At 43.7% G+C, this 15,712-nt stretch overlaps 1 protein-coding gene across 3 annotated transcripts in view; it reads left to right on the top strand.

The window, feature by feature from the left end:
* Window positions 1-2,944: 2,944 nt before the first annotated feature.
* Window positions 2,945-15,712, top strand: part of ablim1a (actin binding LIM protein 1a) — a 44,368-nt gene continuing 31,600 nt past the window's right edge. For 2 of the 3 annotated variants that reach the window (XM_050070518.1, XM_050070517.1), the window contains exon 1: window positions 2,946-3,074. In XM_050070518.1, the coding sequence (XP_049926475.1) occupies window positions 2,984-3,074 (91 nt within the window). In that variant the 5' untranslated portion in view covers window positions 2,946-2,983. Of the gene's footprint in view, window positions 3,075-15,712 lie in introns of all 3 variants that reach the window. The other variant, XM_050070516.1, reaches the window with a different exon arrangement.

The raw sequence follows: 15,712 nt of genomic DNA, 5'->3' as shown, positions 1-15,712 counted from the left end.
CCTCAAGGTCATTGTATTAAATCTGATTCATCATGACAGGTCCAATCCTGTTATTGGATAAAACATTTAAAAAGAGGCTGTACAGTGTCACTCCCCTTCAGATTCTGTATAGTTGAGCCTGTGCAGCAAGCCGGCTTTGAACTCCCTCCATCACTGATGCGGCCTGCCTTTCCTCCATGGCTGCTGCTGGAGATCGATGGAGCTCAGAGCCCACCGCTTGCTTGACAGTCCCCCTGTGGTACATAGATCTGATTAGCCCGCTTAAGTCCCTGCAAACAGCCAATCATTATTCATGAGACCCCTGCAGCCTTTAGTTCCTCCAGTTGTGCCAATTACCTCTGTGTTGGTTACATGAATGTGAGGTTATGAATTTATTATCACAGATAAATCAGGTACACTGGCACAAAATACCAGTCTTCATAATAATATCAAACTAAATAGATATTTGTAATGGGCCAGGCTGAGTCAATACCTTTTCAATGGACTGGCTCTAGTTCTCCACTCGAGAACTCACACCATGTTTCACAATAATTAACCAGAGGACATTAAGTGTGTTTGTGTTGATAATAATTCAGATTATTTTTTGTGGATCGTGGAAATACATTTTCTTCTTATATTTTTTTACACATTGTGGAGAATCAGGTGTATGTCCCAACATTTTTGCCATGTTTCAACAAAACATTTTGATGATCTATCAATCTTTTAAGTCATTTTCAATCAAAATGCCAAACATTTTCCATGTCCACCTTTCCTAACTGAGCATGAGCAGCTTTTCTTTCACCTTTGAGATAGTGAATGTAATATATTTGGGCTGTGGACTGCTGGTTGGCCAAAACAAGCAATTTGAAGACATCCCATTGGGCTTTAGAAATTAATGATTTTCTGACATTCTCTGGAGAAACAACTGTGGAAATAACCAGCAGATTAATCTGATTTATTTATATCCGATCAGCCTACAGTTTTATCCGTGATCCTCCTTTATCTTCATGATATCAATATATAGTTGCAAGTTCAGCCAACACGGATGTTGTATTATAGCAGATGTTTTAGCATCCAGTCTTTATAACAATACATATAGGGGGAAAAAGTCTCTTAATTTTGGGGGGAGGAGGGGGGTCTTGGTTCCAGGATGGATGCACTGGAGAGGAGAGTCCATTTGCATTGTCCTTCAGGAGGATCAGGCTGTGATTATGACACTGTTATTGTAAGCAGTCAATCTAGGTAAGCTCTAAAACACGTTAGCCGATTGAAACATATTCCTTCAAACAGAAACAGGAAGTTAAAAAATGTCTCAAATGACTCCACTTTCGTTTCCCAGTACACATTTATGATTACCAGCCCTTCCCCCAGTTGTCCAGCAAGCATCAGCCATTACTGTGCTCTCAGTCTTGCAGTCGCCAACCCCCCATCCCTCTTATCAGCACAAGGCCACGAGCTCTTACCTTGGTACTGATGCCCTTCCATTAGTCACCCCACCTTATAGTACACCCTTGCGGGCATACTGCTCCATGTGGACCTTTCAGTGTCGTCATATTTCCCACACTGCTTTCTTTTTGTCTGCAATCTCTAAATGTGATTTCTCTTTTTATTTCTTCAACTTTATTTTCTTTGTTTTTAAATAAAATTATTAAGCTGGGGATGTTGACAGAGCACATGCTACTACTACTACTACTACTACTACTACTACTACTACTAGTAGTAGTAGTACTACTGCTACTACTACTACTTGAGTCCTTTGTTCAAGTTCGTCACAGTCGTGGCATTTTAGGGGTGTCAAAGCATTTCTTATCAGATCTCTCCAACAGCACATTCTCCCTCTCGGTCTGGGAAATCCCCTCAAAACCTTCCACAGTTATGCAATTTAGCACAATCTGGTCATTTATTGTTATAGTTTGCTGTGGTGCTACCATTGGTTCTCTGCTGTTTGGCTTGGACATCAATATGTGGGTGAATTTATTTTTCCTCTCGGCCCATTTAAGCCATTTATCTCTGCTCCACCGCAGAATCTTAAAACAACATGTTGGTCGGCAGAGTTCTCACATATGTGGGCCAGTGTTGTTCATTCAGTTTTCAGCGACTCCTGGGCTGTTTGTTTAAGTTGGCATGTCATATTTTATATCTGATTTTATGGACATTTTTGGAGGCATTGTTGTGAAGTGTGTTGAATTTATGTATTTTAGATGTTACCTCTTTTGCTAATGAAAATGTCAGCTGATTTTTAGCAACATAAATCAGAGTTCACCGCAAGGTTTCAGTGTCAAAGATGTTAATGTTTAGGTCTGTGATTGCAATCAATATGCAGAAAAACGGTTTTATTTTCTAAAACGGTGTCATATTGAATTGTACTTATTTTTATTTAACTTTGCAGATCAGTATTTCTTATTAGCGTGAATGCAAGGCACAAAAAGTTATGTCAGCCTAAATAAAATGAGGGTTACTTTCCTGCTGTTTCATCCCCATCTTCAATAGATTTGACTGTTTTCTGTTAGTTTTTTTCTAGTAGTCAGATGTGAAAGTAATCATTGCATCTGGATGTCTGGATAGCTTTAAATGTCTAGCAGCAAAGAAAGTCGTCCCCAGTACATCTTCAGTCTTGCCCTGCTCTGACCTCCTCCTCCGCCCCGCCCTTTCCTTGAGCAGGGTTAGCACATCCTGCCCACTGTACCTGTTACACTGCAGTGTAATCTGGATGATCAATGGTGGATGGAAAAGGAGGCACGGCACCACTCTGCAGTAACTTAATCTGATGCCTTATCCTTATCCGACCACTGGAGAGGGCTGCTCATGCTCCAACAGCACGACCCTCTGCATCAGCACTTTTCTCTGTGTGTGTGTGTGTGTGTGTGTGTATACTGTATGTGCGAATATGAGGGTGGGTGTGCGCGCGCATGCATGTGTCCTGGCAAAAGCCTGAATAATTGATGAGCAGAGGAAGGAGTGAAAGAGCTGCCGGACGGGACGGTGTGTGTGGGAGTGTGTAGAGATGGGGGAGAGGGATCCAGCGTTGCAGGAGCCTGGCTACGATGGGCTCTGCAACTACGCCCAAAAAATCACCTCCTGCTTCGGACTGGATGGTAAGACAGGGAGGGGGGGACAGATGAAGAGGAGGGGGTGTGTTTCTTCTAGTGTGAAGCAGGATGCGGAAACGGCAGAGGCTATGAAAATGTTTGGGATGTATTTTGTGTGCGATGCTGATTTTTCTGTGTGTGGGGACAGCAGTCTTGTGTCCCGAGCATGTTATGTGTTGATCTGCGAGTCGTTGTGTCAAAGCTACCACAGAGGGGATGACAATTGGAGGGCAGAGCCTCACTGCAGCAGAATAGCATGTCCTTAGCTACCCTGAGGTCCATGTGTCTGCATGTGTGGGTGTAAGAGTGTACGTCTTCTTGCTTATGCCTCACTATCACACTTTATCTTTGCTCTGGAATTAAACACCGGCTTTCTGATGAGGGAATGAAAGCGAGCTTGTAAGCGGGTCCTGAATTAAGTCAAATTCATTAATTACTGTGTAGATGTAAATAGAAGTTAGCCAAGCTCCAGCCATCCTGTCTCTGTGCACCCTCTCAGACAGAGAAGAAAATCATTAAATTTGAAGTGCAGGCCAAGCCCGATATCTCTAGACTAAAAGGATATTTTGTGCTTTGTCATTGTCTACTGTGCTTTCAATCATGCCTGCGTACCTCAGTGATTTATTTAATTTCCTGGGAGAATGTAGATAGCTGTGATTAGCCTTATCTGTTTGATGAATATGAGATGTCACGGAGGGTTTTTCTGTTTTATGCTTCCAGTCATTAATCTGTGTGTATAAGAGACAGTCCTATCATCACAGCACTGTTTTTTCAGTTTAAAAAACCGTCATGTTTTCAGCTGGTTTAAAACAACAATGATGTGGGGTTATCTTGTTTTTGAAGAGTTTGGTCAGATTCTCCCTCTGCATTACTGCTTTTCACCTCCCACCAGGACATGTTTATGACTCAAATTTTACCTCACGCTGAACTCACATTTTCAAGGAAGGTCAATGCATCTTTGACTCAAGAAATAGCGCTTGTAAAAATTCAATAGCTTTGTGTTGGGTTATACGGATTTGGCTTGTCAAGGAAACACTCTGGGACTCTTTGCAGATACAAATTCATCCCAACATTAGACTGTTTGAAGATTAAAAACTCAGAACACGTCTCCTTACAAAGTTACATCCTCCAAAATCCAATACCCCATGATTTCAGCTGATAATAGAGAGTCACTGCTGGTGTTTCCACTTCAGTGCTGATGGTGTCTTTTATTGTGAAGGATCCTGCTGATGATTAACAGTGGGTCTCTGAATTGTTGGCTGGTGAAATGACCTTGCTGGCTGTTGACCTTGGAAAGGACTGGCAGACTCCCAAGGCAATCTAGCCTGAAAGTATGTCTTGGATCACTGTGGTGCTGCAAACTGATACACATCCATTAGTTTAATGTAAAGCAAATTCATACAAAAACTCACTTTATGAACGTAATAAAATAAAAATATGTTGCTAAAATGTTCTCTCAAAGAGGATCTTGTTGTTTGAGGGTGCTGTGTGCAACATTCAGAGCATATCTATGAGTAAGACATTGTCTGCATGCGGCTCTCAACATGGAGGTGGCTGAGCCTGCAATAGCAGTGCTAGCAGCATGAGCAGTGCCAACAAGGACAACAGTGCAGACAGAGCTAACAGTAGGTTAGGAGAATGTCAGGAGAAACAGATCTTGATATCGTCCGGATTTTACCTTTAAAACATGTGGCACACAACAGGAAATTGTCTGTGTCATAAATGTTCTCACCTACTGAAAATACTCCGTGTAGTTTAGGTGAAGGGTGGCACCTAGGTTGGTTGCAGGAGCCAGGATATGACGTGGATTACACCGCAGTCATGTAGCCAGTTTGTGATTTGGCCACAAACAGCAGTGTCTGACCGTGCCTTGACTTACCCCTGTTATGTCTGAAGATTTTGGCTTCGACCCTTAGTGACAGAAGTTCTCGAATCTCGTCATCTCTCCAGTCTCTCCAGACATTTTCATTTTCACCCTCAGATGTTTGTTTTGCCACTTGCTCTCTGAGAATTCTCCAGACAATTACCTGCTCTATTCACACATGGGCTCAATCAGACATTTAATTGACTTTGTACAGGGCAGGCCAACGTCCATTTGATGTCCGATCCAACTGTTTTGGACATTTGTGCTCTCACATACAGCCCCTCCAGGTAATGCCTAGCTTATATCAGGTTTGCAATGCATGTATGAAAGAGGCAAGTGATAATGTGGGGGAGAACCCATGGGTGGGTGTTACACTTCCATGATGATGCCATTTGTTCTGCCACCGTGGTTTGGGGCAGCGTTATCACCAGTAACCACCAGGTGAGTGCAGTGCAGCCAGTGGGATACACACATGCAATAATATGCACATTCAGCTGGACCGGAAACCAAAACAAAGTACAGAGAAGCTCGGATTACAACACATACAGAGGGAGCATGACTTAATTCTCTGCTCAGGACGCCATTACTCTACTATGTCTTTATATAGCAAATAGTTGTTTGCTTCTATATTAATGTTCTGAATGTCGCACACAGCTCCTTTAATGACTTATTTTTACCTAAAATGTAGCACACAGAAAAAAAAGACGTGCTTGCCTTTTGAAAGGTCTGACAGAACCTCATCTCCTCCTTGGACATATGTGACTTAGCGGAGCAGTGATTGGGATGCACATGAGTCACATTAGGTATAGAGACTCCCACCATACACTGGGCCAACCTGATGCAGAGCCACCTAACCCCACCCAGAAGATAATCATAGGCTCGACGTCAGCTCTAAGCTGCTTAAGGCACTAGGCTGGTTGGGCTGAAGACACTCATAGTGTAAGCTTCTTTCCCAGTTTCTCACTCTGCTCTACCTGCAGCAGAGTGCTTTGTCATAAATGCTGCCTGCCGTTCGGCGTCCCCACCTCAAGGTGGACATTAGCGCTCCCCGTCTTACATCCACTGCAGATCTGAAGTGACAGGTGGAGGGATCGAGATAGGAGGAGTTTCCACTGGAGGCCTCATTGGATTTTGCCATGACTTTATGATGAGCTGCCGCGAAGTCGCCCACCAAGCTCTGGCTCCTTTGTTTCCATTTTGTGCCTCTATGAACACCTCATGTTCTTGATGTCCAAAGGGGACCGGATTTTAGATCGGGTCTAAGCCTGACCCTGGCTGACATCTACCTCCAGTGCTTCACCCATCCCTGTGGGACAGTCAAAGGGAAGCAGGGCGCCATGCCCACTTTGCCGAATCTCAACAGCCTGGGCAAGCTGTGCAGCTCCAGCCGCAGCCACAATGTCGACCGTGTCCGGGTGAAGCGCAAGAGCTCAGTCAAGCGCATGTCCATCATTGAGGATGGGCATGTGGCCGAGGTCCTGTACCTTATTCCTAAACAATACATGGAGCAGCTGCCCTACCTCGACCCAAATGAATATTATCTGAGTGAGAGGCTGAACGAGGTCGCTACAGGTAGGACAGGAGTAAATATGCACCTGTTTGAAACATCTTTTACTCATCTCCCATTGCAGCCATCCATTCTAGCTGTGGCTGACTGCAACACCACTCAGCGTTAATGATGATTACTTAATCAATGAGTAAAATGCATGGATTTACAGGAAGTACATCGTTCTTCTTTTAGACACTTTTAATTGAAGTTACATTTCATTTTATTATCCTCCGTCTTGTTCCATCTCCTCTGCTTGTCCTCCCTCCAACAGTTGTTTGTTAACACCATGAGAAGCTGTTGTTTTGGTCCTGTATTGCAGTTTGGCTGCTCTGCTTTGCATATCGTTTGCGAGTAGGTGTCTCAAAGTGAATTGATTAGTTGCTGCTCAAAGATTACTTCATTTTAATTGGATGACGGTGACCTGTCGAGACTTTCCACATCTGACCTGTGTGTAGAGCTCCTGCGCGTGAGTTACGCAACCCCAACTCCCCAACGCCAAAAAGTGTTTCTGCAAAAAAAGTCAGGAAATTAATCACCGTCCTCTCCATAGTTATATAATGCAAACCCATATGCAAGGGCAGACCTGCTGCATTTTGCCAAGTAACAGTACATGAGGAAGCAACATGCTGGCTTACATCAGGATTACAACATGGGCATGAGGACAAATCGAGATTTTCAGACCTTATGTATTCTCTGACTGCATGCCAGGCACAGTAGTAAAAACTCATCATTGCTTGGTACTTAGTTGGTTGCAAATACTGCATGGAGCAGCAACTCCTGTTTTGGAGTGAAAGTTTGATTTTGACTTATAGCTAAGGTTCAAGGAAGCTTTGTGTCTGCAAACTGACCCCAGATCAAAGATCACAGAGGTCAAGGCTTATGTTAGCCATTTCATTCCTTTAGTGGCGGCTAAGATCAATCAAACGGTGACAGTGACAGTCAGAAGCTGCTCATATTAAGTGAGGCCAAGCCTGGGTCATTTGACTGCTGCTTTCAATTTTTGCACTGGAAAAAGTCTTCTGTAAAAAAAAGTTGCAAGACTTTCAAACTAGCAGGAACAATAGTCCTCATTTTACTCACCCTTAACCTTTTCTGAAACCTCATCAGTGTTGAACCGTCAACCCTAAATAGCTGAAACAATGTGTTCACAGTTTTCACACTGCAGGCGATGCTGCATTATTTCACAAGTTGCTTTTGAATGTGAGTGGCACTGATTCTGCTCCCGACTGATGTCATCCAGAGGTCACCAAGTGTTTGACGATACTTCAGAGAAATATGAAAATAAGTCAGCAACCCAAGCTTCCTGATTGTAGCTTAGACAATGTGGTTTTTATGTTTTCAAATTGTTGACATGCTCACAAAAAGGAAAAAAAATGTTGAATGAATGTTACAGTGAAAACATTTGTTCTGTGTAGTCAGGGTAGCTGCTGCAACACAGGAATGTTAATGTGGCATGATTGAAATACACTTTGAAGAAGGTTGCGCAGAATTGCTATTCAAAATGTTCTCATTGTGTTTTGTAACGTGTTTTAAAATAGAAACAAGCCCGTGAAGTGCTTGTCATTACCCAGAGATAGAAAGGCAGGTCTGTGTATGCTATTCGAAAGAGTTGGGGCGTTCATTCTGGTATCAGTATTTTACAAATATCATGTTATGTGTCTGTTAGATTTGTAAAAATCTGCAAATCATCATCCAGTGAATAGGGTGTGTAGCTAAGAGTATTTACCCGTGTATATGTGTGTGTGTGTACGCACGTGGTTGTCTGGCATCCTACAATCCTAATTTTAATCCCATGGATAACTGTGCAGTATATCAACACAAACCGCAGTTGTTTACTGTAAATGTGACCTCAGTCTGGCTTCACCACTCAAGGCAATTGTCTATAACACTGTAAATCAAACAGCCCTAATCACTGTCTATAAAACGCATGTGCGTAATGGTAAAAGTGCTTAATCTGCACTGATATGAGAGCTGTGAGGTGTATAGTCCCCCAGCCAGGTTATTAATGGACGGCCAGACATGGATGATCCATAGGTGAGCCAAATACAGTAGAAACCTTTCATCCATGGATAATAGGCTTTACTACTCAGGAATTGCTCTTGGCAAGCCTTGTGTAGCATGAATGTCCAGCAGCTCCTACAGAGATTATTAAAAGAGGCAAAATTATAATAGGTCCATTATGAGAAGACACAATAGCAGGACTTTCTTTGTGTTGCATGTTAGCAGCCACACTGTAAACCTCTAATTTTCTTAAACGGTTTTTGGCCAGCTAACATTCGGAAAACAGCTCTTTATAAAAAGCCACTCCAACCTTTGGTCATCATCACAAACTCATTACGTATTCCTCTCCCTTCATAATAAAAAAGGGTGGAGTGCTGGAGAAATATCCGCTAACTATTTTTACCATTTGCCTCACTTGGCATGTGTCCACCTCCCGATGGGAAGAAAACGCCCCTGTGCAAAGTGATGCACGTCGCTGGGCATCCAGCAGGTGGCACAGTTGACACTGCAGTGGGTGAATGCATTATGAATGCATAATGGGCTGCCTGCATCAGCAATTACAGAGGTGGTGCTGATGCAAAACTATTCCTCCCCCTCAGCCACAGAGAGCGGTACAGCGAGGCTCCAGCATGCATGGGACAGATGGGTCAGTGACCGTGTGGTCCCAGATTGCTGCTGGTGTGACATGGATGAGTGTTTTCTGAAATCATGTTTTCTTTAGCTCACACACTGAAGTGTCTGCAAACATTGGACTGGTCCCCTGCTATGTCTCCGCTGGGTGTCAGTGGATATTACTGTTCCCCAGGAAGCAAATAAGAAACTTTTTTAACACGTTATATTGTGGAGCTGTTAGTCAGGCTTTATTGAAGTAGTATTTGTAAATAATTCCATACATTTTGTTGTTAATGAGGTTTAGCATATAAGCAGTTATAGTGATGCACAGGTTGTCTGTTACATTATATTACTTTGTACAAAGAGCACATACTTTGCATGATAGTTAACTCTCTGAGAGCTGACAAGAAATGTCAATCTTTAATTTGGTCACTTCAGCAGCAGATGATATAAGAGCTGGTGTCTCCACTAGGCTCAGCCAGGAACGTGCTCTCCCGTGCTCTCTGTAATTGGATTTCAGACTATCCACTGTAGTTATTAACACAAAGCCTATGCCAAAGATCACGATAAGTCTGGCCTTTGACCTCAGAAGGTCCCTCTTAACCTCGCATGCAGTCCTCATACAGTACATGGCTCTGTGATTCTTATCAACTTAGGCTGTCACTCAGGGTGAGCCTGGCTTCACTGGTTGCCAGTGTGGATTTGATCTGATTAGATTAACTTCTATTTTCTATCAGTCTTTATACAGCAGTGTAGATAATATTCTCAAAAAGTGCTTATCATTGAGGCAGCTTTTTGTAAACTGTGGATAATGTGTTTAATACATCTTTTATTTATGTTTAATTATTCATTTTGGTGCTTGGTGCTCTAACCACCTGCAGTCACCGTCACGAAAGAGCAGCGTTTCCAAGAGAAGTCAGTCTTTTACTCGCTTGCTTTTTTTTTTAAGGCTTTTAAGAACACATTTTTTTCATACTTGTCAAATACACTAATTTTTGTTAAACTGAACCAATCTTTCAGCGCAGCAGGCTAATTACTGCGCTGAAAAGAGTAATTGCTGCCCTGTTGTAGTAATAGAAAGTCTCTGTTGAGGTGTGTGTTATACAACACAGTGATGTGGTGAAGAGTTATTCCCAGCAGAATTCAGTTTGGTGAAGTTTTTGTTAATGGAATAGAGTTTATCTTTATTTTTAGGGTGTCATAAATTCATATCCTAACACACAGTTTACAGTGGAAGCTGATGTGGTGTGTTATGCAGACAAGATGTAACAGAAAAAGGCAGAAGGAGAAAGTCTGATGTAACAGATTTTATTTATGGTGGACTTTGTCACACTTTATCTATGTGTGTCACATCATGTGTGTATTACTGTGCTTAAGGAGGTCTGTTTTTGTGGAATTTTGGGATAGTGTTTTTGGTCACACAGAAGCAGCAGCAGCAGCCACCTGGTTGCTGCAATGAGGAGGCGGCTGACACAACAGAGGGGCTGAGTGAGGGAGCAGCAGGGGAAGGGGGAGGAGGAGGTGGAGTGGGCAGAGGAGGAGGAGGAGGAGGAGAAGGATGGGAGGAAAACAGGCAGTCGGGAGGCAAACCCCACGCTGTAGCGGCTTTTTCGGGAGGAGAGCTTAGCAGCGCCTACACCTCTCTCCCTCCCTCTCTCTCTGGTGTCTGTTTTTCTGCTCTTCAGTCTTGACTAAAAAAAGGACCTAGCAGCTCCTGTGTGACTGGTGATCAATACCCGGAGCCTTTTCTGGTGCAGATTTACCTCAATTCCAATGGTCATGGTCAAAGAAAAAGGTATTGTGGTCAAAGTGTGTGTCTATATGTGTCATTGGTGTGTTTTTATGTGACTTATGTTGCTGACTGTCTGCAGTGTGTGTGTGTGTAGATGTGCAGCATGTCCAGTTGGATTACCACTGCTGTGTCTGGCTGAATTAGATTGAGTTTGTGTGATTCCTTAGTCTCTGATTTGATTATTTTTAGATGTGTGGATGCAGTCAGGGTGATATGGACGTGGCTTTCTTTATGTGGGTGTGTGTTGCTTGCAAGAAGCATGACTAACTGCACAGTATAAATGTGCCTCTTTAGTATATCAACATATTCTCTCTAGTAATGAACGTGCTACGCCCTTCTTCTTCTCAGTACTCTCCAGCAGCTGATGCTCGGGTTGGAGTCTGCTTAATTTGGCAGCGTCAGTCTTTATGTAAATGTATGTTGGAACAAAGCATCTGGCTCATGGTATAGGAGCTTGACACTAAAGCGGTCGGGGTGATAGTGTGCAGATTGTTGTAACAGTCTGTTTTCTCATGCAGGCTGAATATAAAGGTAACATGTAGAGAGGAGAAAAGTGGAGCACTAGTGTAGGGATCCACACTGCGCAGAGCTGTGGACCTGCACTCTCTCTCTCCCTCTCTATCTCTCTCGTGCTCTGTCTGCAGCCGTTGCCATGGCGACCATCTAAAAGGTACACTCCATTGTTGTCAGCTGTGGCCTCATTCATAGTGTCCTGTTAAAAGAAAAAGATGATTGTTCTCCACCTTTAACTGAGGTCTCCCAGCTGTGTGAGATGATTTAGCTGAAGTCATGGGGGCACATTGCAGAGATATTAACATTCCCGGCAATTTGCTGGGGCATGTGGTCGTGAGCTTGACCATTGTTTGTCAGTATGACTCATAGCAAGCAGCTACATAGGCACAATTTTCTATAATAAAAATGTCTTGTTTGAATCCAAGAGAGCGTAATGGCAACAATTTTCTTCCTTTCCTTTTGACTCTGACTTTAGAAAAAACAGACCACAAATATTTAATTTATAAGCATGTAACCTGCTGGATAAACATCACCAAAAGCCAACTGTTACATCACTGTTTTCCATATTAAAGTCAAGTGAACTGGAGCTGAACATGAAAGTAATGAATCACGGTAATAAGTTATCATACGTCACCATTTTACTCTCTCAATTTACCAGCTTGATACTCCTGTGTTCCATTGCTTTCTAAGTTGATCCTCCAGCTCGTGTAGACAAAAAGCCTTCAGTGTGTGGGCATGTGATATTTCTACGTTCTGTCTGAAAATATTTCGATCACCAAAAAAAAAAACACGTTTACAGATTTTGTTTGACAGATATGAGTGTGTAGGTTTGTTTATGTATCTGACAGCGCGCTGGTGGCTGGAGGCGGTGTCCAGCTCTGGAGCTTGTTCTCTTGATGTGGATTCCACTGGCCACAAAGAAAAAAGAGGCCTTTGCCATCGAGTTCCCGCGCTGGCAGAACACTCTTAACCTCTGGCTGCCACATGTTCACATCCCGCAATCCCTCTGAAAGTTTTCCGTAGACGTGACCCGCTGCCTCGCCGGCTGACTCTTGGGATCTGTCGGTGGCAGGAGACTTGTCTGGCTTTATTGTCCACATTTAGAGACCTGTAGTTTTCAGAAAGCTACGGCAAGTCTTCTGTGACCTATGATTCCGTCTTGTATCTCATCACGCCACCTGTCTGAGGCCAGGTGGGCTCTGTACCATCAGGCTGCACAGCTGACCAAATACTGAATTATACTGTATGCTCAGAGTGATGAATCATAATAAAAGGATTGCAGAGTTAGCATTTTGTCTGCTTGCAGGCGGTTGTCCTATTTTCAAAGCCAAGAACACCCTTGAAATAGTTTGTAATTTATTGGGGCCATGTGTACCCAAGGCAGTCTGATCTTGATCTACACGTGCTTCTGAGATTTGTACAACTAGTTGATTAATTTATGCTCTTCCCCTTTCTTGCGCTCTCAGCTTTAAATTGCGTAAGAAGCCCTGCTGACCGCTCTCTGAGAAATTAGATAATCGTCATCACGTGTACGTCACCAAGTCCCAGAACTCTCTGCATTCACAAGCAGAACATTTTGACATGAGAGCCTGATGTCATGTGCCTGTGTAGCTGCTTCCCGTGATTTCGCAGAGTGCTGCAGACAACTGCAGTGGTGCCTCATCTTTGAAGCTTGCCAGTGTCTGCCCCCCTGAAAGAGGAGCTAAACCCTTTCACAGACATCAATGCATCACGCACTCTCATAGACACACACTGTTTGTACAGCTGGCACATAGGACCAGAATATACAGATGAGATAAGTGGTCGGCCGGGCAGAGACAGTCACTGACCTAAAATATACAGGCTATAACAACAAGAGCGATGTGAGAATCACACGAAAGAAACACAGACTGTAGCCATACATTGTGGCAGTCAACAAACATCCTCCCTGTCTGGCATCAAGCGGTTTGACTATCACAGGAAATACGACACAGGAGTGAGGGGCCGTAATGACCCGTCATTCAGAGGCAAAGAGCCAAGGCCTTCATCATCTCCTCTTCTACAAACACAATGGCTTCTGCAGTTCATGAAGCCACCATTGTCTCCTCTCAGGCAACCGGCTGGACTGGAAGTCCCTCTGTCTGTTTATCAGCGTGGTATTATTATCATGTACCTGCCCAACAACAAACGCTCCGCACTGTGGCGTTCAACCATACAGAACAGATCATTATTCCACACCCAGGTCCCTGGGGATTAGTTATTCAAGGTTGTGGGGGCCTGGTGGAGCCCGATAGGGTTCCCCCCCGCAATTTGTGCCCGTGTTTGAAGTGCTTTGTCTGGGACGCTGGTGGTGGGGCGGAGGGGCGGGGAGGTGGTGAATACAGCCATACATATTCATGGAGAGGAGGGTTAAGAGCCCCTTGTTATGTCTGGGTGATGAAGAGCTCCAAGCGCCCTCCCCCAGGCACACACTCATCTGATCACGCATGGGGATTTCATGGTGGGTATATTTTGTGCCCTTTGATATTCATTATGGGTCAGACCCCCCTGGAATATTCCATCCCAAACAACTGGTTGGATTGGATGGGTACTGGAGTTAAAAGAGTGCTTGTGTGTGTTTTTTGTCTCTGGAGCAGACACATCTGGGGCCAAAAGTATTGGAATGGATGCCGAGAGTGGAGACGACTGCTTCTACCACTCTCTTAATCTGTCTATCTTTGTAACAAACACAATCATACACACTAACATGCATGCACGCATACTGTACAGACACACACTCCTTTGGGGCTGCTCTCTGTCTGTACTGGAAACCCTTCTCATCTGTGACTCTTACAGTAACAAAGGCGGTGAACGACTGAATATTTTATTAGACCTTTTCGTCTCATCTATTGTTTAATTGAATTCCCCTTTTCCCAGTGCATTTGCAAACTACTATGGTTTTGCGTTCCTCGGGGTTCATGGTAGGAAATGAAGGCAACAAAGTCTGAAGCAAATCCCTCTCAATAACCTCGCTTTTTGTTATTTACCAGCGTGGCTGGGGCACGTGTTACAGGAAAATCTGTCCTCAGGGGATTCAAGATGGCCTTCTTCACTTCCCTCCAGAGTATCATCTGCAGCCTTTATTATTGCCAACGCAGCTCGGCTCTGCTTAAATGGGTGGGGGGTGGGTTGGGATGTAGGGGTGGAGAGAGCAGCCCCCTTTCCTCTAACGCCTGGCTTTGGGATGCTCTGCTGGTTATTGTTCCCTCAGCACCACAGTTGTGTGTGTGTCTGTGTGTGCGTCAGTGTGTGTTCATTGTGTGTTTAGGCTCATATCAGTCACTTTATCCCCTGGTGATGAGGCAGGACAGATCACTCTGTCAGCACAGCCAACACATCCAGCCCAGAATGAGGAATGTGAGCAGCAGTCGGAAAAAATGTACTACTGTATATTTCACAGTAAGTTGCTCTGTGCTGAGGTTGCTTCATGTACCGCGTGCTTACTTATTTATAGCATTATATAATATACATTCTAGCAAATCAAGCGCCATTTTGCTCCCATCACAAGAACCCCTAAAGACTTACGAATGGATTCATTTCAAATCCATGCTATTGCAGTGAAATTGCTTGAAGTCATGCTTTTGTAAACATAGTCATAAGTGTGGAGGCCTGCTAAACGCCTGAAAGAGACCTCACTGATGGTTTATGTCCAAACAGCTCCTATAAATGGTTCAATCTGAATCCTTTCAGTAAATGTAACATGTCTTTTGATGTTGGCTTCCCTCATTTGTATGAAACACCATCTAAAGTACCCAACTCGGCTTGCCACAGTCTCTCTTCCTCTGTGCAGCCACGGCTGAGGCAAACGCTCTTCAGTGGAGGAGGTGGGGCTAGGCTGGAAAAACACACAGCGCTCATAGATTCCCATCCAAAGCTCATTTTTTTAGATCCTCGGTGCATGTGATTCAAACATCTGCCTTGGATTTTTGTCAACTTGTTGTGACGTTAGCAATGTTGACTTTTCCATGTTGGGCTGTCCCCGCTGACAACACAACACTCTATGAAATGTTAAAAATAGTAAGTTGGCAGTACAAAGAGGCTCAAAGAGAGATTTTGGGCATCACCACAAGGAAAAATATAGACTTTAATGCTGCTCTTATCAGTATTTTTATATTAACATAAAACAACTGCTGTGAAAGGTTTTGCACGTAGGAGCAAACCCACAGAGAATTATTGCCACCTTTCTTTCCAGTTTCCCCCTCAGATCTGCTGAGCTTTTCTGGTGTTTTTTAACACATTGCTTAGGATTCAGAGCCTGCAATTGTTTTGGTTCACTGTCACCACTCTTATCAGCA

Source organism: Epinephelus moara, chromosome 19 (genome assembly GCF_006386435.1).
Source record: "Epinephelus moara isolate mb chromosome 19, YSFRI_EMoa_1.0, whole genome shotgun sequence".
Classification (NCBI taxonomy): Eukaryota; Metazoa; Chordata; class Actinopteri; order Perciformes; family Serranidae; genus Epinephelus; species Epinephelus moara.
This window is presented reverse-complemented; position numbering and strand designations above follow the sequence as displayed.